Source organism: Neospora caninum, chromosome XII (genome assembly GCF_000208865.1).
Source record: "Neospora caninum Liverpool complete genome, chromosome XII".
NCBI classification, from domain to species: domain Eukaryota; phylum Apicomplexa; class Conoidasida; order Eucoccidiorida; family Sarcocystidae; genus Neospora; species Neospora caninum.
This window is the reverse complement of record NC_018398.1, coordinates 2,834,463-2,862,343: the sequence shown is the minus strand read 5'-3', so window position 1 is coordinate 2,862,343 and position 27,881 is coordinate 2,834,463. Positions and strand designations below refer to the sequence as shown.

The following is a 27,881-nucleotide window of genomic DNA, read 5'->3' as shown; positions in this document are numbered from 1 at the left end:
GAAACGTAGATGCGTGGCTACGCCCGTAAAGCGTGCAGGAACGGGTAACTCCTGGCTGTACACACATGCACATGGTGCAATTTGTGTACACCGATCTCGCTGTACTCGCGACGTAGGCCTGGCACCGCTCGAGACGACTGGTGCTGTCTGCGGGCAAGAGAGCTGCAAGGCCAGGCACGCGCGTTCCCGCCTTTTCCCCCCGCCACACATACCTGCGAGATGTGTGCAGTGTGACCCTGTTTGCGTGACGGCAAACGCGACGTTGGCATTGCTGCAGGCAGAACGTGGCAGAGACGCACCAGACACGGGAGTATGAAAAGGCAAACTGAAACCTGGCAAATATGAAGCTCCAGCGGAGCAGACTTCAACGCGATTCGCGTCGAAAGCGCCGACACACAGTCTCTGGGTTTCTCTCGCTGTCTCCAGGCAGCTTGCCTGGTCTCATTACCAGGCTATCTCGCTCCTGGTACGACGCCTTTTTTGCTCATTTCGGTTCCGTTTCCGCCTCCCTTCTTTTTTGATACTCTGTCTCTTTCGGCTCCGTCCTCCCCACTTTCTCGAGTCGCGTTTCACCACCAGTCTCCCCCTTTCCCCCCCCCCCCCCCCTCCGTATGGCTCTGCTGGGGACTTATAGAGCTCCGAGGATGTGCGCGTGACTCGTTGAGAAACGCCAGGCTGCGCCTGCGATGAGGCGGCCCGAGGAGCCGAGCCAGGCGCTCTCTTGTAAGGGTGCTTTCCACCAGTTCTGCTCTCTCGGTTTGTCCTGTCGATTTTTTTCTGTTGTCCCCGCACTCACCGACAGCAGGTGAACAAGTCGACCGCGCCGAAGTCGCTGATGGGATCGTCCATGGACATGAAAATCAGCGTCGGCACGGGGATGTTGTCGAGCCTGGTTCCGCCTAGCGACCAGTCGTCGTAAAATTCGGAGACACCCCCGGGATACCTCCGGGACAGTCTCCAGTAGACGCCTGGCCGTCTGTGGATTACGTCGTCTTCGCCTTCCCACCATTTCCCTCCGACCGCGTCGAGTTCGCCCTCGCTCTCCGACTCCAGAGCGGTACCTGGTGGTCCGCGTCGCTCTCCATCTGACTCCTGTAGCTTTAGCCCCTCCGTCTCCACCTCGCCCCAGGCCTCTGCTGGCCGTCCTGCGACCGCCGCCCCGCAGTTAGTTGGGCTCCAGGGCAAGGCTCCGCTTCGCGAGGCGGCGCGCAAGGGGCTGCCGCCCGCAGCGGGTCGCGAGAACGGGCGCGCCACACGGCGCCTCTCTCTGCTCCTCTGAAGGCCCCTGGCGTAGGGCGAGAGCAACTCGACTCTGTCGAGTCGCAGCGCATTTTCCGCCAGCCAGCAATCGACCTCGTAGCTGCTCCGGCACTCCAGGAGAGGCCTGCGCTCCGCGTACCCCTTGTCTCCACACGCGACGGAGGCCAAGGCTTCAGGCCCGGCGCGGTCGGAAGCGCCGCTCGGGGCCCCGGGGCGCAAATGGCCGGGCACTCCCTCGAAGAAAAGCGCCTGCGCGTAGGCAGCCAGCCAGCGCTGGAGAGAGCACGGACAGCAAAAGTGAGCCGGCAGCGCGGGCGGAAGTGCCATGAGACTCTGCGGAGGCCGCGAAGGCTTTCCTGCAGGCTGACAGGGGAACGCGCTTCCATCTTTTCTTGCTCGAAAACGTCCCGCTGATGGAGGCCGAGAGCTGCCGCTCTCGGGGGAGAGGGCAGACTCTTCCGTCGTCTCGCCGGCTGCGTCGGGAGGGGCAGCCGCCAGAGACGCAGAAGATCCCGCGGACGAAGACGAGAGGCCGACGGGAGCCACACAGCCAGCCCCCTCGTCCCCGTGGGGCCTTGGTCCAGCTGGCGAATCGCCCGTCCGCTGCTTCGCGTTTCTAGGGCGAGGTTCCCGCGGCGGGCGGCCCGCACAGAAGAAAGCGGCGAGGCAGCTAGCTAGGTCCTGAAGCCAGGAGACAATTCCGTCCGTGGCGAGGGCCGTCAGGCACAGCCAGTCGAAGAGCCCCGCGAAGGACGCGTTCCGGCGCTCACTGCATCTGTGCATTTCGAGGAAAGGCCCAACACAGACGACGGCACTGAGAATGGACGCCACGGGGACAGAGGACCCGCGATCCCAAGCGCCGCCGCGGCCGCCCTCCGTCCCCGCGTGCGTCTCCAGAGACAGGTGAGGCAGCTGCGCCGGCGGGGAGGCGGCGAGGCCTGGGTGCGGGCGGCCCGACCCCGAGCTGCGAGGCAGAGAAGACAGAGGCGTCGGCCGCGGGAAGAAGGGCCCCACCGAGCTGCTCGACGAGGCGCCATCCGCCGTCTCTCGGACGGAACCGAGCGCATCCGAGTCGCGTGTCTCCGAAGGCCTAAGCGACGAGGCCGAGGCGGACCCAGACGAGGGAAGCTGCGGGCGCTGCGGAGGGCCCCGGGCTGCCGAGGCGAGACTCCAAAGCCCGCCCAGATAGCTGAGCGCCGCGGCGCCGGAGACTGACAGAGAGCTCGCGCCCCCGCCGCGGTGCGGGGGAGCACCCGAGGCCTTGTCGCGCCTCGCCTGTTCGTCCAGACGACGCGGGCCTTCGTCTTCCGGGAGCCTGCGGGGAGCGGGCGAGGCGACACTCGGATACGGGTAAGCCGGCGCGGCGCTTGACGGCAAGACGCCGGGAAACGGAAGTCCTGCTGTGCCGCGCAAACACGAAGAGGCAACCCCGCGTCGCTCGTCGCGCTTGCGGCGACCAGTGCGCTCGTCCTCATACACCTGGCGGGCCCCCTCGCTGCTCCGACTGCGCTCGTCAGCCCGCCCAAATGCATCGGCGACAGGGGGAGGTCTCCGACTCGCCGAGTCTCGCGCCGCTGTGCCCCGACTCACCGACCTTTCTTCTACCCCGGTCTCGCCTGCGTCTCCGGCCAGACTCGAGTCTACGTTTCGCAGAGGCTGGGGATCGTGAAGAGCCTCGAGGTCGGACGAGGTGTCTCCGTCGCGTCCTGGCTGTTGTGGGGTCATCACTGGACCACGGGAGCTGCCGTCGTCGCTCCTCAAATCTTCCACGAGAAATTTCCCGCGTTCTATCTTTGCTTCGTCCGCAGCTTCTGGTGCTGCATGCAGGATCCGCTCCGGGCCTTCTTCGTCTCGCGTGGCGACAGCCACGGCGGGACCGAAGGCATCAAAAGGTGCGCCTGTTTGTCCTCGCTCTGGGGGATTCGTCAAGGTCGCGTCTCTCAAAGACGCCTCGCCCCCGTCCATTTGTTGGCTCTCTCCCGCCTCCTCGCGCGCTTCCGCTTGCATGCACGGAGGCCTTTCAGGCCCACCAGACCCCGCGGGCAAGGCTTCCGACTCCGTCGCCGTCTGACGTCCGAACGGGGCTATGGACGAAACGGCATGCAGCGCCGTGTTGGCGTCCCCGTCAGGTGTGCTTGCGCCGACGCCTCGACGCGCATCGTTAGGCGCTTCGGCTTCCTTGCTGTCTCCTTCAGGAGCCTCGTTGAAGGCCAGTGACCCGGGCAACGACTCGGGAGTGCCTACAGCGCCGTCCGCCTCCAGAGGTCCCCAGGTCTTCTCTGTCTCCTCCCTCTCTCGCCGCGCACTGACTCGCCTCGCCTCGTCTCGGTTCAGGCGCGCCACAGTCGTCGTCACACACGGGAAAGGAGCCTCGCCATGGCAGCACGAGCAGCATCCGGGAGGCAGGAGCGTCGGCTGTAGATACACGTCAGGCAGAGAAGACTGCCCTCGAGGAGTCCCCCACAGAGGCGCAACCGAGGCCGACGACGCGCCGCGGCGCAGCGAAGAGCGTTGACGCGCCGAGGCGGGCGAGAACGACGATGAAGAGGCAGAGTGAGCCGCCAGCGGCCCTGCAGGCGGCGCGGGACGCTCGGGCGGAGACACCGGAGACAGCAGCCGCAGGAGAGTGTTGCCGCCGAGCGACAGTCCTATGGCTGTCATCGGCAACGAGGGGCAGAGAGAATGGACATAGGAGATAACCAGCTGGGCCGAGCACAAACAGGAGCAAGAGAGAAAACACGAAAGAACAGGTTACAAATATCTGCAAACACCTAGACACTCACACAAACACACATACACATGCATCTTCCTACATCTATCCGCATCTACCTATTTACACATCTGCCTGTCTTGATCCCTACATATGTGGATGGACGTTCGTGTCTGCCTACGCATGAACCCACCAGGTGATCCTGCATTTGCCACGAGCTGGGGTGTCCCGTTCCAGGACGAAACAGAGGCTAGAGAGGTCGGGGAACGGCTCGCCGTCACCATGCGAGAGGCGAAGTCGCAATACACCGCGGAGAGAGAGAAGGCGAGAGCGGTCGCCGCTCTCTCGACAGCGGCGCACTGCGCAAGATGGTGAAGACACCGAAGACTGCCAGACAGACGGAAAACAGACAAGACGAAAAGGCGCGAGCAACACAGCAGGCAGAACAGAAACCCACGGAAAATCTCTTTCCCTTACGCGTAACTCCTCTGATGGGTCGTCGACGAGCGCGCCGCTTCCACACATGGACAACGGCGGTAGAAGAAAACCTTCGTCTTCTTCCTCTTCTTGTATTTCGTGTCTGGGCGAACCGAGGTTGGCTGTGGCGTTACCGTCGCCGTCGGCCGTCCTGCGTGGTGTTCCGGAGCACTCCCCACCACTGCTTGTTCGCGCCCCCGTGTCTCGCTTCGCGTTCCGGCTCAGTCTGTCCGCCTTCGCCCGCTGACTCTTTCCCGTCTCTTCCCTGCTTCTTCGCCTTTCCTCGCCACTCAGAAAGGCCTGGAGCGCCGCGGCGGTTCCCGCGCGATGGGCACTCAGACGGACGACGCAGCAGATGAACCCAGCGCGAGCGGCGGCATCGATGATCGACGCGGTTTGCACAGAGCACGGCGGGTGGGGGGGTAGGCCGTTCTCGCGTCTGTTTATTGTCGGCTCTCTCGCCGGCTGACCCCGGTGCCGCGCCTCCCCGATCGCTCTGTTGCTCGATCTCAGGCTAGCGTCGCCTCCAAAGCTTACGGCCTGACGTTCTCTCTCACCTCTCTCACGTGCTCTCTGGCCTTCGCACTCGCGGTCAACTGACGCTACTGGTTCCTCTGCATGTGAGAAAGGAAAACGTGCGTGCGCGCCTCCCAGGCCTGTCATGAACTCGTCGCCGACGATGAAAATCAGTCCGCGGAAAAAAAGGTAGGGACTGTGGGGCGGGACCCGTCTCTCTGCTGGCGAGGCGGGCGCCTCGTGGGGCCGCGGACGGCTGCACGCGCTGTCCCTCGTCCGCCGCGCTTGCGACTCTGCATGCGACGCGTCCGCCCCCGTCCGTGCTTGCTGCAGCTTTGCTGCATCCGGGGCCGCGCGCAGCCTCCGGACCGGCGTCTCGAGGCCGTCGCGGCGTCTCTGAAGTCCAGCTCGCGTCGAGTTCCTGTTGTCCAGCTGCGCGTCTGACTCGCCAGCCCCCCGCGCACTAGGGCCCTTTCCACCTTCGTCGCTCGCTCCGAAACAGCGGCGCGCCTCGATGTCCGCGGGTCTGTTGGGCGTTCTCTCGTGGGGCCCGGCCCCGCAGCTGGGACTTCGTCGCTCACCCAGAGTTCGCCGCGCTTCTCGGCGGGCGCCGCGGCGCGCACGCGCGGCGGTTGCAGCCATGGAGAAGCTCGGGAGGAAATGCCACTCGATGATCGAGACGGCGCCGGTGACGGGGTGCTGTAGCAGCTGCCGGTGCGCAGTCAAGGCCGGGCGCTGTGGCAGGTTGGCGAACAAATTAAGGCGCATGCACAGCGCCGAAAGGAGCGACGAGAAGACGTGGAACGCAGCCCGGAAAGGACTCGATCGAAAGAGCGGCGACGCCGACAAGAGACGACCGGATGAAGCGGAAGACAAGGGAGCTGCGGCAGAAGGCGAGGAAGGAGAGAAAGAGAAAGAAGGGGAAGAAAAAGGAGAGAAAGAGACGGGAGGGAAAAAAGGGAGGGGCGAAGCGTTTGAGGGCGGTCGGGCTTTGTTGCGTTGTGGGGAGGGACGGAGACGCGCTGCGAGAAGCCGAAAGAGAGAAGAGAGATGGCGGCGAGCTGCGTCGGCACCGGAGGAGAGGAGCGGCAGGAGCGGGAGGGGTAGCGAAGGAGTCGGGTTTCTCGTGGCCGGCGATTTCCCGCCAGGGTCGGGAACCTTCGCCGCTGGTCGCGGTACGATGCTCAGGAAAAGAAACAAATGCTGCACGACCGTGGCGCAGACGAAGAACGGCGGGCGGTAGGAGCGGCGCACGAACTCGCACCTGAAGCGTCACACACAGGCCCCACTCAGGAAAATTTTATGCTGGGCTATGTGTACAGAGTGCCTTTGTAGAGAGTTCATTAGTAGAGAGTCGTTTTGTACAGAGTTATTTGGTACAGAGTTATTTGGCAGAGAGTGGCAGACACACGCAGATGGGTTTTGGTCATTTTGTCGGTGATCGAGGAGCGGATGTGAACGGACGTTCGGGGCATGAACCCGACGCGCTTCAAACCACTGAACGCGTTCTCAGGAAAGCGTCAAGGATTTGGGTGCCTCGGGCGTCTCCGCGCGCACCGGCCGAGCGAGCGCGCTCGACGCGAAGCTGGACTGGCGATGCGTGTGTGTCGGGGCGTCAGTTCCAGAAGCGAGAAAAACGAATCTGGAGTACTCAGCATCACACCGACACTTCTCGGATTCACTTTGTGGTGCATGCGCCTCTGTATCGCGGGTCGGGCGGAAACAACTGGAACGCGCGTTCTGGTGTGTTCGCATGGCCGAGGTGAGAGGTTAACGCTTCTGGAGATCCATTTGAGCAGAGATCGCTTTGAACATCTTAGGCAGGCAAGAAGAAAAAGGCGGCTACTCTGGGATACCCGTGTTGGATGAAAGCCGGTTACGAAGGTGAACAGGCAGGAAAAGGTACATTCTTGCGAAGCACACCGAGACGTCAGGGGCTTACTGCTGAAGGGTCGTTGCCATGAAGGCTCCTGAGAAGTAGAGGTTGACTCTGGACATATTTGTGAGGTCGAGGAAACACCAGGCGAGGCCGCTGACCGTCGCAAGGAGCGTCGCGACAGCCCCGAAAGAGAGAGGGAAGAAGAGGGAGAAGATGCGGAGCACAGATCTGAGGAGGGAGAGGAGAAGCCAGAAGAGAGAAAGAACCACCCTGGTGAGAAGCGCGAGGGCCGACGCAGCGATGTGCAGGGCAGGGAAAGACGGCGGGGCAAGGCCCAGCGGAGATCCATTTTCACCTGGCAGGAAGTGAGAGAAGAAAGTAGGGAGAAAGGCAGAGCGGGAGGAGAGGGAGGAATCCGAAGAAGGGAAAAAAGAAGCGGCACCACCAGAGGCACGGCAGGAGCAGACCGAAGACTCCGCGTTGCACGGCGCGGTTGATGGGCGACACGGGGGCTGAGCAGCCGCTCTGGGTTCGCGTGCGCGCTGAGGAAGAAGAAAGGAGAAAAAGGAGAAGAGAGTCGAACTCACGGACGAAGGAAACAGCCAGAGGCTGAGAGACGCGGGAAGCTTGGAACCCAGAGACGCGGTGTTTCCGTCGTCTCCGGAAGGGAAAGAAGCAGTAGGTGCCTGGGGCCTGGACAGAGCCGAGGAGGGACAGGACGAGACGCACTGCGGCGAGCCGGAAGAGGAGTCCGCGCCAGGGAAAGGAGAAACCAAGGACGGAAAAAACGAAGGGTAGGAAGAAAAGAAGGAAAAAGAGGAAGGAACGGAAGGAAAGAAAGAAGTGGCGAAGGACGAAAAGGAGGAAGAGTCAATTCCCTGTCCCTGGTCGATGGCGTCTTCTGCCGCTCCGAGAGCGAAAGCGCCTGCGACGCGAGGCGAAACACCCGCTGGGGAGAGTTGCAAAGGCGAAACGCACAGAGAAAGAAGGAAAGCCAGCATGGCCAAGAGCATGGCCAAGACAGGCCGGTCGAAGACGCGGCCCGCACACAAAGGCCTCTCGACTGACGGGGCAACCTCACTGCGAGCTTGTCGGAGAGGCGATCCCGGCGAGGACGATGAAGAAGCAGAGATCGAGGAAGAGACACGGCATGGAGACAACAGTGGAGAAGACCCGACAGCATGGCGCGAGGCATCTGAGGAAGAGGGACGGAAGCACTTCGGTCGCATGTCTTCTCCCGCGACGCGCATAGATGAAGCGCTCGCCTCTACGACCGTCGATCCGCGCGTCGTTCTCTGCGGCTCGTCTGGTTCTGCCTGTCCGGCGTGCCCGCCTCTCCCTCGTCCTTCACGCTCTTTGCTTCCACCGTCTGCTCGTGTCCCCAGCTGACAAACTCCTGCCTCGTCAGGTGGACGTTCACCCGACGCCTTCCGCAGAGCGCGCGAGGCCGCGGGGCGTGCGTCAGGCGCCTGCCGCATTTTCGCTTCGTGTCGGCTCTTCCCTGTCACATTCCGTCCTATCCACGTATCGAACTCTACAGGAGACCCCGGCGGGACCCGTCCCTCTTTCGTTCTTTTTCTGCTCACGCCGCAGTGCCGCTCTGCTCGAATCGTCGATTCCTCAGCATCCCAGCCTTGCTGGTTTTCGACCCTTTTCTTAGCAGAGCAAGTCCCCAGCCTTCTCTCACAAACCACAATGACCCACAAGCCCTCAGGTGGATAGACAGAGCGCTGGACTTTCGTAACCAACTTCCAACCTATTTTGCACCAGCACTCATCTCACCATTGATGTGTTTCTGTGCAGACACCGATATATATATATATATATATAGGGGGAGAGAGAGAAAGAGAGAGAGAGAGCTATTGGTTGAAGTGGAGCAGTGTTATACTTTCTGAAACCACACACGCATACACAGATACAACCACAAGCAGTTAGCGGCGTCTCCGCGAATGGTTCGAGAGCACTGCGCGGGAGACGCGATTTTTGTGGGATTTCCCAGCTTGGGCAGACACGGCGAGAGTGAGAAAGGCGCGTTTTGCTCGGCCGCGAATCCGCGAAAAAGAAGAATGGGACGGCAAGAACGAAGACGCCGGCGAGGTGAGATAACATGCCGAGTTCAGAAGACAGAGGGAAACACACACACTCGCGCCTAGCTCGATTTTCGGCACTTCCAGTCCTCAGGAGCGGCCATCCTCTGTGCAGGGAAGAGCGACGAAAGGACGAAGACATCAGAAAGAAGCTGCATGCAAACGAATGCACACAACGCGTCCGTCTATTGCGACTAAAGGAAGCGGCGTTCTTTTCCGTAAGCTGGGTGTTACCTGTAGTTTCTTCCTTCCCTCCAAACCTCTCAGCCGGACTGCGCCTCGTCAGACAGCCGCGGAAACGCGAGTGGACGAATTCACACATACACAGTCCGACAGTCTCCCTTTGAAGAGAAGAAAACAAAAATTCCCAGCGAGCTCGTTTCGTCGCGTAAATCCTTCCTCTGTCTGCGTGCGGCTCTTCCTTGAGGAAACTGAGAGTCACGCAGAAGACGTTTCTTGCGCGAAACGGCACGACCTTTCGCGCCCGTCTGTGTCTCTGCACTGGCTGCTTCGACTCGCAGTGCGTGCATGCGTTCGCGTGTTTTGAGCGCAATTTGACTCTTCTGACCCTCTTTCCCTCCGCGTCAGGAAACGAGACTTGAGCCACCAGGTGTCTCCTCCAATTCTTCTCTCCGCGGTCCGTCTCTGTCTCTTTCTCACCTCCCCTCTCGCTCCTACCCGTCGCCCGGTGTGCGCACACGCGGCCGCTCGCGTTCTCCACAGGCACGCCGCTTTTCCCCGAAACCGGCGTTTCCTCGCTTCCATGAGAGAGAAACGGGGACAGTCGGAGAGACGCACGGAGACAGTCCGTGAGACAGAGACAAACTTCGTGTAGCAGTCCACACACTTTCTTTCCCTCCCCCCGCCCCCGCGTCTTTTGAGGGAGATTTTCCGACGCATGCAGGCCCGCTCTTGTCTTGTGAGATCGGCACACCGTGTATCAATCGTCTGCACATCCTCATGTGAACGCATTTACCGATGTTTACAGGTATGCTTCCATCGATGCATGCGCATCATTTAGCCGTTATATGTATATATCCATCGTTGTGGTATGTACCTCTAATTTCGAGCTCTGTGTGTATGCATCTGCTATATATCTACCGACACTTCTACACACATGTACCTCTATGCCTATATATAGATGTATATTTGCATGTGCAGTTGTACATGTATGTTTGTGCCTCTCTGTTTATATTTGCATATGCACCAATATGTCTGCTCACAGTGGAGAAAAAGAATCTTTGTGGAGGTTAGAACGATGTCGAGCATCGGTTGCAAAAGTTCTCTATATGAGAGAAACAGCCTGTCCAGAGTCCCTGGGACTGTGAGATTTTGAAAGATGTTCGCTCCAAAAAATGAGAGCCCCGGAAAGACCAACCGCTGCTGAACCATCTGAAGGTCCACTCTCCCAGAGGAGCGTCTCGCAGAAACTTTCCCTCGCTTCCGCACTGGACAATGGAGATGCGGAGAAACCGCATGCGGCAGGTCTCGCTGCCTTCTCTGTCCCCTCCAATTCCAAGAGCGCTGGAGCTGCCGGCAAGTCCTTCTCGGTCGAGTAGATCTGTGTCTGCCTCTTGCTCGGCTTCTTCTGGATCTCCTTTCTCTCGTTTGTCCTCTTGCTATTCTTCCTTGCCACCGTTCTTGTCTCCGTCTTCTTCCTCGTCTTCTGTCTCTCCTTCTTTGGCTTCGCTCTCCTCGCGGCGCATCGGCACTTCTTCCACTTCCGTTCGCCCGGCGTCTCTGTCATCGCGCGTCTCTTCTCGCGTCTCCTATCGCCTCTCTACGTTTCCTTCTTCACCCTCTTCTTGTTCGTTTGCACGCTCCTGGTGTGCATCTACCAGCATTCGTTGCTCTGTCGTTCCTGCGCCGCGCGCGCTCGTCAAACAGAGACGACCGACACACGTCGTTCTGTCTCTTTTCGTGGCCTGGTCGCTCGCTTTCCTTCTCTTTGTACCTTCTGCGCCTCCCGCCCCGCATGCGTCCTCTTCCCCTTCGGGTTACGCTTATTCCTCTTTGGGTGTCTCTTCCTCTTTTGGTTTCTCTTCTGCTTCGAATTTCCTTTCTCCGGCCTCTTCGGTCCTCCCTCGTCCTCCGCTTTGCGCGGCTATGCCTGTGCGGCCGAGTCGCCCGCGTCTCTTCTCGAGTCTCTGCGCGTGTACAGACTGCCGCCGCAGTGTTTTCCGTCGCTCGCCTCTCCCGCCCTCGTTCCTTAGCACTCCGCTGAGAAGGCTGGCGACCACTGCAACCCTGCAGCGCGCGTTGCCGAGCCTTCCGTCTCCGTCATCTCCGTCTTCGTCCTTCTCCCTCGGTGGTCCGGCCTCTCTCGCTGAAAAACGCCAGCCCCTGCAGCTGTCCTTTTCGGCCTCAGCTTTCGCTTCCTCTCCTCCGTCACCGCCACATTCTTCACTGTCTGCACTGCGTTCGTCTTCTTTAGAACCTTCCACTTCTTGGTTGTCGCCGCCGGCATCTCCTCTGTCGTGTCCCTCTTCTTGCGTCTGGGCCTCGCCATCTGCCTCGCCATCTGCCTCGCCATCTGCCTCGCCATCTGCCTCGCCATCTGCCTCGCCTTCTGCGTCATGTTTTTCGTTTTCGTCTCTTCTGCGGCGACTGGCTGTCTGGTTTGCGCCGACTGCTGAGGATGAAGCTTCTGTGGAACTCGGCGCTCCTCTCGGCTGTCTTCGGTGCAACGTCGTCCGACATTCACGACCGCCCACGGTAGTCGGCGACCCCTCTTCCGACGCGTTGTCTTGTCTGCCTCCCGCTTCCTCGTCGGTCTCTTCGAGAGGCTCTCCTCCCTCTCGTTCCCCTTCTTCCCCTTCCTGTTCTCCCTCAGGTTCTGCGCCCGCTGCGTCGCTCTCGTCTTCATTTTCGCGGTACCCGGAGGGAGAGAAGACACCGGAGCAGCGCGAACCGCACGCACCACACGCACCGCGCGACGAGTCTTGCTGGTCTTTGCGCGCTCTGATTCCGGTCCGCGTCCACGTAGATCCCCAGCTGGCGAGCTGCCTCCACCTGCCAGGTAGCGCTACTCGTCGGCGGGTGTTCCTGCCGCTGGACCGGCTCGTGGCGACGGTAAGACACGAAGCGGCACAAGTGGACAAGACCGACAAGGCCGCGAAGAACGAACGCGGTGCGTCGCAGGCAGACTCGCAATCGACGAACGCGGCGCCGCTCGGCCTCAGCGACATGCTGGACGCAGCTCAAAGTGTCCATGCGTGGGCGGGCTACTACGGGATTCCCGTGCGTCTCGCCTATCGCTGGATAGCGAAGCCATCGTCTCGCAGAGATGCAGACGCGAAAGAGCGGGAAGAGGAAAGCCGGGGCACGCACGAAAAGGGAGACAGAGAACGAGCAGAGGATTATGGAACCGCAAAGAGCCAGGGGGAAGAAGAGGACAGAACGGGAGAAGACGCCGAGGAAAGAGACGTCGGAAAGCGAGGAATCGACGACAGTGACGGAGGCCGAGAGAGGGGAGATGCGGTTCTGATTGAAACGGATGAAGCGTTTCGCGCCTTGCTCGCGAAGGCTTACGGCGAACCCTTGCGGCAGTATCTGCAGGCGCCTCTCTGTGACCACGGACCTAGCGACGCCACGGACCGACTGAAACCCGGTAGCCCCACGCGCCAGGAGTCTCCGCGAAAAGAAAGGAAGACGGAGGCCGGGGGGGTTCGAGAAGGCGAGGAAGCAGGCAAGGCGGGAAGCCTCGAACAAGAATGCGACGGACGAGAAGACCACGCGAAGGAGGGAGACGGACGAGGGGAAAAGCCGACCCTTGTGCGCTTGTTGAGAGTAAAACCTTCTCCCCCGACCACGTCTCCATCCTTGTCCCACGATAAAGTTCTCACCTTTTTTCTTCTGCCGCCGCCTTCGCCTCATTGGCCTCCCCCCCCTGTTGCCCCTTTCCTCCTCCCTCATGCTGACACCTTTTGTTCTTCCTCTTCTCCGTCTTCTTCTGCGTCTTCTTCTGCTTCTCCTTCTTCGTCTTCCTCGTCGTCGTCTTCGTCTTTGTCGCCGTCTTCTCCGTCGTCTGCTTCGTTTGACTCCTCGTCTTCGTCTCATTCTTCTTCCGCTTTTTCGTCTCCTTCCTCCTTGTCTTCGGCTTTCTCTGGTCGTCCGTCTGCGCCTGTTGAGCATGCACCCTCGCGCTTCCGCTTGCTCTCGTTTTACAAGTTCGTTTCGTTTCCGTCCCCGGAGCGCGTCGCGCAGATTTTGCGGCTCCTCTGGACTCCGCTGGGGATTCTCGGGCGTACCTACGTCGCCGCGGAAGGGATCAACGGCCAGTTGGCGGTTCCAGCGGAGAAGCTCGTGCACTTTTATGCGTCTCTGCAGCTGCTTCCCGAGCTTCGGACGGAGGTCGCCATCAATCTCGATCCCTGGGAAATGACGGCCGACGAGTTCTTTGGAGCCGCGAGCGCGCCGGACGCGCCGCACGTCGCACGAAGACGGCCCAGGCGACGCCAGCCTTCCGAAGAAAAACCGGAGCCGTGGGATGTCGAACGCGAAGCCGCGGGCCGTGCGCGCGATTCCCTCTCGGACGCCTCGCAGAGAACTCTGCATGCGGCGCCGCCGTTTCAGGGCCTTTTCATTCGCGTTCGGCGTCAAGTGCTCGCCGACGGTGCCTTGGCGGTTCCGCGGTCTTCCGACAGGCGATGTGGAGACCCCGCCTGGGCGAGTGCCGCCTCTACCACTGCGCCGTCGCCGCGAGAGTCTCCGTTGGAAGAGGCAGAGAACGAGAGCGCCGAAGGACTGAAAGATCTCGATTGGGACGACTGTGGCGTCGAACTCGAGCCTGGGGAGTGGGAAGCGAAGCTGCGTCAGATGCTTGCCTGGCAGCGAGAAAAGGCGGAGCACCAGGAGGCAGGGACGGCGGCTGAGCCGCGGACGCGGGCGAGTCGGAAGAAAATCGTTCTTTTGGACTGTCGCAATAAATACGAGTCAGATATCGGCTTCTTCAAAGGATCCATTCCCCTCAACACCAACCTGTTCTCCGAGAGCTTCGGACCCGCCGGCGCGCTCAGTGCAGTTCTGGACCAACACACAGCTGCGTCAGGTGCCTGGCAGGCCGGTGAGAAATCCGGCACACAAAGCTCGCCTGCCTCTTCTGGCTCGTCTCCTCGTTCTCCGTGCCCGTCGTCTCCGTCGTCTTCGTCGTCTTCGTCTTCTTCTTCGCATTCGCCGCTCCCACATAAAGGGGAGCGGGCGCGACAAACCGAACGAGAAGGAAACGAACGAGAAGGAAACGAACGAGAAAACGAACGAGAAGAGCTGGAAGTGATGATGTACTGTACAGGGGGGATCCGGTGTGTAAAGGCTGGCGCGTATGTGAAGCAGCGACTCGGGTTCCCGAACGTGTTTCGCCTCAAGGGCGGTGTTCTTCGTTATGTCGAGTATCTCAAGAATCTACCGAGACACGAAAACTGCCCAAGTCTCGACAATGGGGAGCCGAGCGGCGAGGCGAGCGGCGAGGCGAGCGGCGAGGCGAGCGGCGGGGCGCGAGAGAAGGAGCGAGGCAGTCAGAACCCAAGCAAGGCGCCAAGAGGAATCGTGAGGCCGGAGGCGTCAGTGGAACGTGGGGCCAGGCCTGGCGAGGACGTTTCGGCGGGAGGAAGCGACGCATGTTTAACGGCGGAAGGGCGGGCAGAAAACGACCTGCCTCGACGCGCCAGTGTGTCTCGTGACGCGGGGTTTGGGGCGTCCTCTGCAGAGGCCGCGCCGTCTTTCCTGGATCGCCGAAGTTTGTTTCAGGGCAGCCTGTACGTCTTCGACAGTCGGATGACTCGGCGAGTGACTTCGCATGTGTTCGCGCCCTGCTCTGCATGCAGAAAGGAGAAATCTGCCTTCTGCACGAACTGCGCAAACGCGGCGTGCCATACCCGCATCGTCCTGTGCGCCCGCTGCTCCGACAAGCTCCACGGCTGTTGCAGCGATGCATGCAAAAAGCAAGTCGTTCTGCGCAGGGAAGAGAAAACACGCGTGGCGAAGCGCACAAGAAGCGAGGCGGGAGAGGCGAGGGAGGCTGGAGAGGGGGACGGCGGTGAGGAAAGAGCGGAATGCCCAGAGAGGGAGGGCGGACAGGACAGGGAGGAGAGGGAAGCGGGAGGAAACCGAGAACAGAGAAGTGCGGCAGAGGGAGCGGAGAACGGCAGCTGGAAGGAGAGGGCGTGCGATTCTGAGATGCGTCTGGACGACGTCGAGAGAGACGCTGATCGGGAAGACGAGGCGTTTCTGCTGGTGGCTCGAGAAAGAACGGCAAAGGCGAGGGAGAGGAGGCGACGGGTTGACGCGAAGCAGCAGCGCGCGAGAGAGAGATTCCTCCCCACACAGCTCAGACTGGCTGTGCTCCTGCGAGACGCGGAGACGGCAAGAAGGGAGAGCGGACGGGACGCACGCGACGAGGGACAAACGGCGGGAAGCGCGGCACAACAGGGAGAACCCGGAGGCCCGAGCGGGACAGACGCGCCACACGCCCACGCGGCAGACAGAGATCGATGCGCAGAAGCAGTGGAGAGGCGCCGCCAACATGCGACTGAACGCGAAAGAGGAGCTGAAAGCGCGAGCGAAGGAACGCGACAACACGACACAGCGGCAGCCGGCGGCGGTCCAGAAACGAATGAGGCGACGGTGAGGCGCTGGCCAGTTGATGCGAAACCGCATGCGCCGCCGTCGCAGAGCTGACGATCGGCCTCGAGGCGCGGTTCGACCTAGGCGAGCATGTGCGTGCACAGCTGCGGGCCCGAAACCCCCGTTATAGGCCTCGTCGCTCACGGCCTCCCGGCCTTGCTTGGACCGTCGTTGGGCTTTGGCTTCCGCGCAGCGGCGACAACTGCTGGCTTCCCAGCCCCTGTTTCGCAATCAATAAGTAAACGCGAGAAGAGAGACTCGCTTCCCGACGCTTGGTTTAGGAAACAGAACGGGTTCACGAGTTGCGCTCCTGATCTCTCTTCCTACTCTCCCTAGGGGTTTCTGGCAACGTATACATCTATCTGTATATATATATATATACATATATCGATCTGTACGTGTCTGTCTATATCTGTCGATCTATATCTATCCATCTGGTATCTGCCTGTACCTATCTCTATGCATCGATCTGTATATCGTTATCTATATCTAGCTATACATATCTAAATCTATCTATCTATTTATCTATATATGTATCTTTGGACATACCTGGCCTCAATTCAGAAATAAGATCGCCCTTTATATGCATATATATATATATATATATATATATTGGCGTGCGTGCATTAGTTTCTCTTGGATGCAGTTGGAGAACGGATCACATTGGGGATCCGTTTTGTCTGCTTCGTGTTTCAGGTCTGTCCCTTCTCTGCTTCGACGCCTTCCAGCGTATGTTGAGCTGTCGGGGCCAGGGCAAAACGGTCTCTGTGTCTTCGTGGAGACTCTCGCCCTTTGTGGGTAGACAGTCTGTCGGGCGCGCAGGCAATCCAGGTTTTCGCCCTCCTGTTTATGTGTCTGTGTCTGCCCCAGGGCGCGTTTTCCTCTGCTTCTTTTGCTCCCTTCTGGGCTCACTGGAATGCGAGAGAAACCGAGAACGAGAAAGAAACCATGGACGCGCGTTCTGCGACCTCGTCTCGCTCGCCGCTGACGCGTGCACCTCGCTCTGGCGGCCCGCGACGACCGCGCACGTTCTCTTCTCCTTTGCTTTCTTCCTCTCTTCGCTCTTCTTCGGTTTCTCATTCTCTTTCTTCTTACCTTCGTTCTTCTCTTTCTTCTTCTCGTTCTTCTTCCCTCTGGGCCGCGTTCTCCTCTGTGTCTCCGGTTCCTTCGCCATCTCCGAGGGCCTCGTGTTCGAGGCGAGAAAAGAACGGAGAAGAAAGCGCCGACCAAAACCAACGTAAAGCGCGGGCGAAAGAAGAGGAAAGTGTCGAAGCGCGAACTCTCGACATTCTCGGCGAGCTCCACGCCGAGGCCTCTGCAGCCAGCGACGCGTCCGTCGTGCACGAGGCGCTCCTGGACCGGCTCCGGTGCGCGACGGAGAACTTCGTGTGGGGCTGCAAGAAAGGCCCAAACGAAGCAAACGGCGAAAGAGACGCTTACGGCGCGGCAGTCGAGACGGAAGGTGGCGAGAGGAACGCGTGGGAAGCAAGGAGAGAAGACGAAGCCGAGGCAGGGCGCTCAGGGACGAGCGGACGAAAAAGGGGAGCCATGGACAGGCACCGCGATGAACCGAGAGGAAGGACACCCGACATCAGGGACGCGGAAAGTGAAAGTCAAGAGAGACAGGAGCTGTGGGGAAAACAAGTGGATTCTTGCGAGGGGAAATGGCGAGGCCTTGAGCGGGCGGCGAGCACGACAGCGGTCGGGCAAAAGACCTCCGGACCGTGGTGGAGCGATCGACTTCAACAGCGGCTGCTGGCGACTCTGTCGCGTCTTCAGAAACCTCGCGCTATTCTCGAAATCGGCACATTCACTGGACTTTCCAGTCAGTCGTTAGATGGAAAGACTTTTCCCTCGAGTTTGTCCCATTTCAGATCCACGCCCGCCTCTCTCTCTCAGCGTCTATCTGTCCTGCTCTCTCTCTCATCTCTCTCCCTTCTCTCTCATCTCTCCCTTTGTTTTCTCTCTCTATTGCTGCCTCTCTCTCGTTATCTCTCTCTCTTCACTGTCTGTCCCTGTCTGTCTCTTTCTCTCTTACTCGCTGCTGCTTCTTCTCTGCCTCTGTTCGCGTCGCCCGTTTTGTGCGTCGTGAGGCGTATCCCTTCGTGGGGAAGTGGGTGTGCCTCTGCGTCTTTCTGGTTTCTGTGCAGACCTGGACTTTCGCCTCTTTCTTTTGCCTTTTCCCGTGCAGCTCTGAGCCTCGCCGAAGGCCTGCCGTCTCCTCCACTTGCACACCCGTCTCCAAACAGACTCGCGGAAACTCACAGGTCTTCTCGAGAACGAAAGGAAGAACAAAGAGGAGACGAGAAGGAAAAAGAGAGAGAAGGACCGAGGAAAGCGCAAGAGGAGGGAAACGAACGAGACAAATGCGGCTCGACGCCTGTCCTCGTCACAATCGAGAGAGATCGGCGAGCGCTGGACGTGGCGCTTCCCCATTTCGCTTTGTCTCCGTATTCGCCGTATATTCGGGTGATCGAGGGCGAGGCCGGAGAGGCTCTCGCTCGGCTTCAGAGGAAAATGAAAGCGAAGCACACCGCGGCAGAAGAGCGGCGCTGCAGCGAAGACACCCCGGCGGCGGAGGCCGCAAAACCCGAGGCGGTGGCGAAAGAAAAAGACGCGAAGCAAGACGGAAACACGAGGCTGAGCAAGGCAGAAGAGAGACAGGAGATGGACACGCGTTTTATGCCGGCGTCGAACGAGAGGCGAGACACGGGAAGACGGAAAGTCGACACTGGCAAGGCTGACAGAGACAAGGCCGGCATGTTTTTCGTTGACAAAGAGCTCCACAGTCTGGCTATTCCTCCCGACGGTTTTGACCTCATTTTTCTCGACGCAAGCAAGCGGCAATACGCGGACTTCCTTTTCAACTTCATTCTCCACCCCGTGCAGCCGCTGCTCGCGCCGACCGGGCTCCTCCTCGTCGACAACACACTCTTCAAAGCGACGCGAAAGGCGCCTGTCGTCCCTGGGGAGGACCCGACGGTGGAGAGAGAGGTCCGTGCTGCACCAAAAACGGGAAAAGGCGGAGACAAATGCGGAGTGGAGGGCGACTCGAAGCGAGAAGGGAAGAAGGAACGGAAACAAGGACGCGAAGAGTCGGTGCTGATCAGAGAAGAAGCGCCGGGGACGGAGCACAAAGCGGAGAACGAGGAGAACGAGAAGAGAAGAGAGAAAGAAAGAAAGAAAGGACGGAGAGAGAAACGACTTGAGGAGATTGAGAACGAGATGACGAACGTGAGGGAGATGCTGAGGAATAACGACCGCGTTATGCAGGTAAGTCAGGAGACGACAAGCAGAGCTCGCGAGACTCCGCATGTTGAGAGACAGTGGTTTTGCCTTCGTTATGAGCCTTCTTGAAACAGCGGTTAGAAGGCGCGCTGCGCTGGACGCATTCCTGAAGCACGTACCGAGTGCGGCTGTATTACTCGCATGGATTTTACTCCCAATTTCCCCACCTTTTCGCGGTGTCGCAGCTGCACCAGACTCTTCCACTCCTGTTCCCTCTGCTACCCGCACTTGCTGATCGTTCGGGCGTGTCACGCGTCTCTCAACCCTTTCTGTTTTTTTGTCCCTTCCCCTGCATATTTTGTCTGTATCTGCGTTTCTCTTCGTCTCTCTGGCATGTGAAGCCGTGTCAATCTCTCAAGCTCCCTCTCGCCGCAGCTGCGTTTCCCACGCCGAAGGCGGCTTCAGTTCGCGCAGGAAAGAAACTCGTCTCTTCGCAACTCCCGCCGCTTTCTTCGTAGCACGGTGCTTACTTTGTGTCCGGAGTATCGTCAGCGGATGTGGCGCGCTCCGCCGCCAGGATCATTGTTTCGGCTCTCAGGGTTCGGCGTGCCGTTGCTCTGCGACTCTCTGAGGCTGGTCTCTCCCCTCCATCCTGCGTCGACCTTCCTGTCTCTGCTGCTTCCTTCTCTGTCCTTCCTCAGTTGGTCCTCCCCATCCGCGACGGCCTCTCATTGGTTTCTTGGCGATGAGCGAAGCTGCCGGAAAACCAAGATCTTTGTGGCAGCGGCAAATCATCACCCCCCTGAACTACCGAAGACAGCCAAGAGCGCTGGATGTGACGATCCTGGGTGGTCACAGCCGAGGTGAAGCGTGGCCACAGAGCTGGAGTTCAGACGCGTTGCGATCTTTGCCGCTCGACAAGAAACGAATGCCGGTGTGGGTCGGCTCCTTTCAGCTTCGTTATCCTCCTGTGCCGCTGAATATAAGCGCCACTTGTGTTGGCCTCTCGCGCCTGTGTGGGTCTATCTGTCTGTATGTGATATGGTTTCGCCTCTCGCTTTGTATCTCGAGCTGCCTAGCTCTTCTCAGCCTTGACGCTTTTCCTCGCTCTCCATCTATCATCCTGGCTGCATCTATCTCTCTCTACCTTTCATGTGTCTGTCTGTATCTCGCGTCTCTACCTCTCATCCGTCTCGATCTCTGCGTCTCTTTCTGTCTCTCGCCTGTCTGCTCTGTCGACGGCTCGAGGTCTCTCTTTCGCCGTTTGTCGGTTGTCTTTCGCTGTTGCGGATTGCGTCGCTGCGCCTCAACGCTGTTTGGGTAGAACTCCGGCGTTTATTTGCCAAAGCTGGTGCGTTTAGGGAGCCTGCGACGGCGACACAGCAATTTCCCTCGTGGCTGCCGAAACGGTGACGACGCCCTTGGTGGCCTTTTCTTCGCCCGCCTGGCGCCGGATCTGCTGCCATCTCAGCGCCTCGTTCTGAGCTTTGACGGCTAAAGTTGCGCAAACCGCGTGCGGCGAAGGATTTTCGCTCTGTTTCCTTGCCGATTCTTTCTCTCGAGCTCTCGCGTGTCTCCCCCAGACGTCGTCTCCGTGGCGTCCATCCAACGAAGGGATGACGTCTGCGGTTCACCCCCTTTGGGTGTCGATCAAAAGATACAAAGCATAAGGATCACACAACGGTTCTATACGTGTTGAGGTGTCTGTACACCTCGATCGTGAACCCCAGCACGCGTTCCAATCTAACATCCTTCCCTTGCTCCTCAGACGCCGCCGCTCCTCGCTGGTCTTTTTTTTTCCGGACACGTGCCTCGTTTCCCCTCTGGTGGGTACCGCTTTGCGTCTGCAAACTTTGGCGGCCGCGGAACCTTTGCATCCTTGTCCGGGTCCTCGACACCGAGTTGAAAAGTCTCAAGGAGCGTGGCGATTGTGAGAGGCGTTAGGCACGACGCCCTCGCCTGAGGAGCGGGTCTGTGCGAGGAGTGTGGTGTTGCCACTGCATGCGCTGAGAAGCCAGCTTTTACGTTACGAACAGAAAAAACGAAGGCCGTACCGGTCGGGGGCGGCCGGCTTGGAATGCTGACTTTCGGTTGCCCTGTTTCGCACCGCCCGCTCTCGGCACGTTCTCGGGGACGCGGGGAGCGGACGGGAACGGAGGAGCCGCAAAAAGAAAGTAGACCAGCACAGGGAGACAACCCTGCTTATGCAAGATTCAGAGAAGCATGAAGAAGAAATTTGCGGGGGCTGGGTAGAGCACGAGCAGCTCCCGGTCTCGGCGGTGGAGCGAAAGTCACGACGGATCTTGCACTGGTCACAAACTGAAGTAGAAAAGGACAGCGGGAGCGATGTGTGTGTATCCTGTTTGTGGCGAAGAGTGGGCGGTTTCGCAGAGGAACCGGAGAACCGCTGATCTCGGTTCCACGCGTTGAGGAGCCTGCGAAACAGACGGCAAAGCTCGCGCTTCTCTGCGAGGTGAAATCGCGGCTCCACAAACACACTGAACTTCTGCGACCGCGTGGTCAAGCTGCCTAGACACCCGAACCTGTCAGAGGATAGCCAGAAGGCCGTTGCACGGAAAACAGCCGACGCCCAGAATGAGGCGTTTCCTCCAGAGAAAACTCTTTTCGCTCCCCTGAAGAGGGTGGAGACCGTTTCGTTCGTCGGAGCAACACTCGTTATCAAGAAACAGACTCCATGAAAATGGGTACGTTTGCACGGAAAGAACTTGCACATTCTCTTTCCTCTTGAGGTTCACCGCTTCGTCAACTCTCACTTTCGTTTCCCTTCCTTCTCGACGTCCCTGTCTCTACCACAATTCTCTCTGCGCCTTCGCCCGCTCTAGGGCCTCTGTGTGTTTGGGAAGAAGAGGAGACGCTGCATGCTGCGTCCTGCAGAAAAAAGAACGAAAGGAACAGCAGACGATGAAAGGAAAAACAGAAAGGGTGTGCCATAGCTGAGCACAGGAAATCGATCCGAACGAACGCAAAAGATGAAAATGCACAAGACAAACTGTCGGTCTTCTCGTTAGGTGTATCTCATGTAGGTGGTGTGTACACAGGCACGTGGCACTATTTGCCTATCTATATGCGTATATGGATCTTTACATACTCTCGGGCACATGCATATATATATATATATATATATATATATACATATATATGTATCTGTAGGTTGGCATATGGGGAGTGGGATTAGGGGTAGTCGCATTTGTGATTCAGCCGAGGAAGATCACTGTCAAGCGAGATAGCAGTTCCCTCACGTGGAGACGCCTCGAGAGGAGCTTCAGAGGAGGCATATGGGGTACATTGGAAACGATCAGCGCGTTGTCGGGAGCGTTTCCCTTTCTTCGAGACGGTGCAAGAAGAGCGCAGTCGGAGCCATCTCCGCACACACCGCAGACAGTGCCTCTTCACGGGGGGGCCTCACGCGCTGTGGGGTTCCGCCTCTCGCCCGATCACTCTTCACCTTTCTTCTTTTTCGCTCAGATGGTGCACCTCTGCGAGCATGTTTGGAATGCAGAGGTGGTTCGCTAAATCTTGTCTATTCCTTCCGCGTCGCTCTCGCTGTTCGCGGTTGGGGTTCCCGTGTCTCTCCGCAGATCTTTCTCGCTTTCTGTGCTCTCCTTCCCCTTCTCCTTTCTAACAGCTTTCTCGCGCGCCATTTCCCTCGGCTGTTCCCCGCTTGTGTCGCTCCTGCTTTTCTTCGTCACCCCCTCTCTCTGTCTTCGCCACGCGTTTTTTCCCCTGAGGAGTCTTCCTCTCCTCTCTGTCACCTTTCCCTTCTCTCGCTCTCTCTCTCTTCCTTTCCGTCTCCCTCCTTCGGTCCTCGTTTCGCGCTTCTTTCTCTCCAGCACTTGTGCTCGGTTTCCCTGCTTCTTTCCCGCTATCCCTTTCCGCCTCTCGCGCGTTCGCGCTCGTCACCTCTTTCGCCTTCTGTCGGTTTCGTTCTGGCGTTCTCTCGCCTCGATCGGTGCTTCCCTGCCTCCCCTCGCGGCCGTGTCTGGCCCTCGCCGCACCACGCGCCCGGGCTTGCCCAGGCTCTGAGACTCTCGCCACCCAGGGCGCCGCAAAATCTCCAGGCGCTTCGGTTTCCACGCAGCCCAAGAACCGGCGAGGTCGCGCACCCCGGACAGGGTTTCGACGCAAGTCGCCTCTTTTCTCGTTCTTCGCGATGTCTCCACCTTTTGCTTCCCCTTGCCTTTGCGCCATGCACCCTAAAAGCCGCTTCGTCCTCTCATCTCTGGAGCTGCGCTCTGCGTCTTGTTCGTCCTTCGGCGAGGCCGCACCCTCCTCGCATCCTGGTCCGTCTGAAGAGACAGTCCCGAAAGCGCCTGAGCGTTGCCTGCACGCCCCAGCGCCTCCCACCAGCTGCGGAGCGGGTTGATGCTTAGCCCTTCCTGCGTCATCCTCTTTGGGGTTTTCCGAGTGTCCGGCCCCGCTGCACGCTACAGACTCCCACCGCTCGTCATCTTCTGACGACGAAGGAACGTACGTCGGGTCTGCCTCTTCTCCTTCGTCTCGGTCGTAGCGCCGCGAGAGCGACACAGCATCCCTTGTCACGCCTCCGCACGCTCGCCCTCGCGCCGCCCAGCCGAGCTGTCGCCTGACAGCGGCAAGCCACGAGTGCGTCTCCGTGCCCGCGAGGCGTCTGCTTCCGCGCCCCACAGTCCCCAGAGACAACGCAGCGCAGATGTCGCCCCCCGCGCCGGAGAGGTGTCTCTGCGGAGTCCCGGAGGCGACGAAGACGCCGTGGGCTTCACGTGGCGAGCCGGTTGCGTTGGCGCGGGCCGTGGAGCCGCTCGGGGTCTCTCTGCCTTGTTTCCCGACAGGAACCGCGCGAAAAAAGGAAGATGCCGTAGATACGAAGCTGAGGTTAGAGACATCGTTCCATTCCTCGTTCGGTTGCTGCCTGCCTCCTGGCGGTGTCCCTTCGAGGTGTGAGGAGACAGAGGCGCGATCCTCCCCCGTGAGCTTCCGCAACACAGGGCCGAGTCGACCGGAACACGCCCGAGAAGAAACGGATGTCTCCTCGCACGCGTTGCCGCTGTCCCCTGGCAAGCCCCCAGTGTACGTACACCTTAGCGAAGCCTCCGGGCCGAGCGATGATGCAGGCGAGAAAAAACCAGAGGACAGCTGGGAAGGCGCCGGCGTGAAAAACGGCGTGCCACACAGAGATGACGAGAGCGGAGAGGCAAAGGCCGGATGAGAGAGAGGACACGAAGGATAGTGTGAGGGACTTCCGGAGAGGGACGCGACACCACACATCTGGTTCCAGAGAATCTGGAGAGATGCTGCTTGGTTGAGGTCGGCCTCCGTTGCTTGTTCACCGCGTCGAAACTTGTCCAGCATCTCCTCGCAAAAGACCATCAGCTGCCGATGCACCGCGTTCTGTCTTGCAAGCCGACCCCGAAGCTCTGCGACTTCGTTTTCGAGTTTTGTCACCCCGGCGCCGACTCCGGCTTCTTGCTTCCCTGCGCTTTGTCTACAGATTTCTTTTCTTTCTTCTCCGGTGTCGCGACATCTTTGTCCCCAGGGTGACGTGACAGCCCTGACAGGAGGAGGCTCCTCGCCGCCCCGAGTCTGCGTCTCCGACAGTTCTTGACCTTGCCCGGCCGACAACGATTCCACGCGCTCCCGTGGCATGGATGGGGAAGCGGCGACCGCCCGCTGTCCATACAGCCCCGTGCCACGCCCCGGGACAAAGACCCGGAATTTTTTTTTCTCGCAGAAGCCAGCCTCCTGGCTCATTTTTGCGTCCCCGCGGGCGATCTCTGCCGCCGCGGCGGCAGCTGCAATCGACCTCTGACACAGCGCCTCACGCACGTCTTGCATTTCTTTCTGCAGTTTCTTCATCTCCTCCCGAAGCAGCTCCTCCGGGGTCTTGTGGATCAGCGCTCGGTGCAGCCACACCAGCACTGCAGCTGAGGTGTACATACACCGGAGACCGCAGGCAACCGTGTCGACATCAGCCATGGCAGCTTCCCAGGCTTCGCCCAAAAGGTCGGGAAAGGGGGGGTTCTTCCGTGAGCTTTCCTCTCCAGCAGAACCGAAAGAGCCGCGTCTCCCGAGGAGGTCTGAGAAAGCGAGGAGGAAACGCGAGCCCCACTTCCGGGTCGCGAGTTCGGCTCCGGCGAGGACGAGGAGAAGGAGCAGGAGGGGGAGACGGGCTGCCTGGACTCGCGCATGCGCCGTGAAGAAGCAGGCGAGCAGTAGGGCGAAAAAGTAGAACGCGAAAGTCTGGGCGCTGCCGACTGCTTCAGCCAGGTAGCGATGGAAACTGCGGATCTGGTGCAGCGTCGCGAAGACATCTTTCATGCCCTCGTGGAGATTCGCCAAGAGCTGCGTCACCTGCCAGCCGCCCTCCAACTGCTGCTTTTGAATCGCGTGCATCTCTGCGAGGTTCTGGGCCTGCGCCTGGAGACGAGAAGCCACGGCTCCAGACGCAAGCGCCAAGCGATTGACAGTCGCCTCGCTGCGCCGCTGCCACTCCGCGCTATGGAGGAAGAAGCAAATGTTGTCTAAACATCGGGCAGAAAAAACACTAGAGACACCACGCAAAATGTGTGAATGGATCCCGCGACTCTTCGACGGTATCCGGGACGCTCCGAATCCCAACCGCGCCTCCCCAAGACGCATACACATGTGCTACTGTACGAAAGACAGCGCACACGACATCACGACATGCAGAGATATCGTATTCTCTTCATGCACATATATATATATATATACATATGCACTTGCGTAAATATGTGTACTTGCTGTGTGTGAGGGACCGTGTGATTGCATCAGGATGTGGTTATCCACCTCACTGTCTCTCTCTTTATATATATATATATATATATATATATTTATTTATATACTCTGAGTGCATGCATATGTACGTATCTGTATCTGCATCCATGTGTACCTCTCTGTATCTCTATGCACGTGCAGGTGAAGTTTGTGTGGGCGGCTCTGTGTTTGTATGCACGACTCTCGTTGAGCGCCTTGGCAGCAGCGGTTAAACTAAAGAAGAGTCGAGTGTACTCTGAGCTCAAAAACGTAAGGTCAACGAGGGGGAGACTCCGATCACTCGCTCTTCCTATTTGTAGCTGTCTCGCTCTGTGCTCGCTCACCGATGTGGTTGATTTGTTCACGAACGAGGGCAAAGGTTCCAAATTCCATGGATTTTGCATGTTGGCACCCATCGACGATTCTTTGTCTGAGGCGTTCACATGCATGCATCAAGTTTCTGAAAATCAGGTCGCGTTGCGTGTCCCTCTCGCCGGCTCTACGCCTCGCCAGAGCGCGATACAGAGGCAGCGAGTAGTTCTGGGGAGGCGTCACTTCTTCGGTGGCAGTTTCGGCCCTCCTTGTCGCCGATGAGAAAGAGGAGGCGGGGGGAAGAAGCGGAGAAAGCGTTTCCCCTCCGGTGTCTGCATCGTCGGAAAAAGAAACCGGCAAAATGGCCGAAGCGGCAAGCTCCCCTGGTTTTGCTCCATCGCTCCGGTGTAACTCCATATCAATATCTGGAGAGCTTTGGAGAGAGAGGAAAGCCTCGAGGGTCACACATGGATTCTCCAGTGCTTCGTTTCTTTCCTTTCTTCCTCTGTTTTTTCTCTCTGCGTTGCCAGCGTCTCTGCCGCCTTCTGCTTTCTCCTCTCGCGAAGTGTAGGAAGAGTCGATTCTGTCTTTCCTTTCTTTCGCTTCGTTTTCCTCTTTGTTCGCCCCTTCTTTTTCTCCAGTTGTTATTCCTCTCGTTTCATCTCTTTGTTCTTCTTCGCCTTCTTCGCCGCTTTCACTTTTTCCCTCTGGATGCAGCGCAAGCCAAGATTGAGGCACGTCTTCTGGAAGTAGGTAGCAGCCGTTCTCTGCAGTGGGAAAGGGGCGCCCGGTTCGGGTGTATATACACCGCGCACGCAGGAGCGCAATGTACTCGCGAGAAGCCTCTCCGAGGCTGCTGCACGCCTGCTCGCTTGGCAGGCTTTGCAAGCGGTTGATTTCCTTCAACACTGCAGCCCAGCAGCTCTTGAGCGCACCGCTCTTGCTCTGGCCCAAAGTTTCTTCTGCGTCCCTCTGAAGAGCCTCGTAAGCAACCCGACCCTTCGCCACCGTCGACGACGACGCCCCAGAGGGTGAAACAGAGAACGGAGAAGCGGGAGAAGAGGGGGAGGCAGAGAAAGAAGAGAAGGCAGGGGAGGGAGAAAGCGAGAAAGAAGACTTCGGAAGTTCGCGCTTCGGAGCCGTGGCGGACGGCAAGGAAGCAGCGAGAACGAACACGGGGGAGAAGACTGAGAAAGAAAGGTAGGAGAGGCAGCTGAGACCAGGCGAGCTGACTGGCCAAGAACGGTTCGGCCACGAGTGAGTCGGAAGAGAGGAGGAACTGAGAAACAGAAGATGGAGCAGAAGCGAGCAGACAAAGCAAGGGAAAGCCAGACGAGGCGAAAGGACAGACGACTGTCTCGCGGAGGCAGTAGACATCTTTCTTTCGAGTGTTGACGACTTTTGGTTCACTCACCGGAAACCCGTGATCTCCACTTTTCAGGGTCTACGCGTGAGAGGAGGGGCGACCAACATCCGACTTCGGTGTGTCTGCTAGATGTTCCACCTTCTCACCTTCCGGTGAAACACGCCCAGACCGGCGCAGCGGGAAACAAGGACTTGACGCCACACACCACTCGCGGTTTCCTTCTTTCCTTTTCTGTTTTGCTGCGAGGGTATGTCTGCTTTCCGTTCCCGGGCCCTGTCTTCTCTCGTCGCTTTTCTTATGTGTATTTCTATCGGTAACACGGGGACGCAGAAGTGTCATTTGCGAGTCTGTGAGAGCGATCCTTGAGCCGAACGCACAAGCACTGCAGAGAGAATCGCGAAAGTCGCCGAGGCGACGCGCGTTCCTATCGTCTTTAGAACGAGGATACACCAGAGAGCAAGGGAAGGAAAACGTCGAAAGAGAAGAAGGAGGACGCGACAAACTCGCGACGTGCCTCTACGGTGCTGCAGACGGGAAACGAACGAGAGGAGACTTCAAGTGAAGGCGAAAAAAGACTTACGCTCCTTTCCTCCCATCAAGACAAAGAGGGAAAGCACCGCAAGCTGTGTGAGGCAGCGAGGGAGAGAAACTGTG

General features: G+C 59.0%; 3 protein-coding genes across 3 annotated transcripts; 1 reads left to right on the top strand and 2 right to left on the bottom strand.

Moving 5' to 3' along the window:
• Positions 1–792: 792 nt before the first annotated feature.
• On the bottom strand, positions 793–8,320 carry NCLIV_063800 (conserved hypothetical protein; the record flags this gene model as incomplete). The annotated part of the gene is made up of 3 exons (XM_003885931.1): positions 793–3,963; positions 4,448–6,227; positions 6,906–8,320. 3 exons carry the CDS (start codon positions 8,318–8,320, stop codon positions 793–795), a joined length of 6,366 nt encoding a protein of 2,121 aa, XP_003885980.1.
• A 1,587-nt stretch (positions 8,321–9,907) lies between these two features.
• On the top strand, positions 9,908–19,527 carry NCLIV_063790 (hypothetical protein; the record flags this gene model as incomplete). Its single annotated transcript, XM_003885930.1, has 5 exons — positions 9,908–9,917; positions 11,763–15,550; positions 16,421–17,375; positions 17,742–18,823; positions 19,480–19,527. 5 exons carry the CDS (start codon positions 9,908–9,910, stop codon positions 19,525–19,527), a joined length of 5,883 nt encoding a protein of 1,960 aa, XP_003885979.1.
• A 2,890-nt stretch (positions 19,528–22,417) lies between these two features.
• Positions 22,418–27,823, bottom strand: NCLIV_063780 (conserved hypothetical protein; the record flags this gene model as incomplete). Its single annotated transcript, XM_003885929.1, has 3 exons — positions 22,418–25,296; positions 25,894–27,048; positions 27,808–27,823. The coding sequence occupies 3 exons, from the start codon at positions 27,821–27,823 to the stop codon at positions 22,418–22,420; spliced, it is 4,050 nt and encodes a 1,349-aa protein (XP_003885978.1).
• Positions 27,824–27,881: the final 58 nt, after the last annotated feature.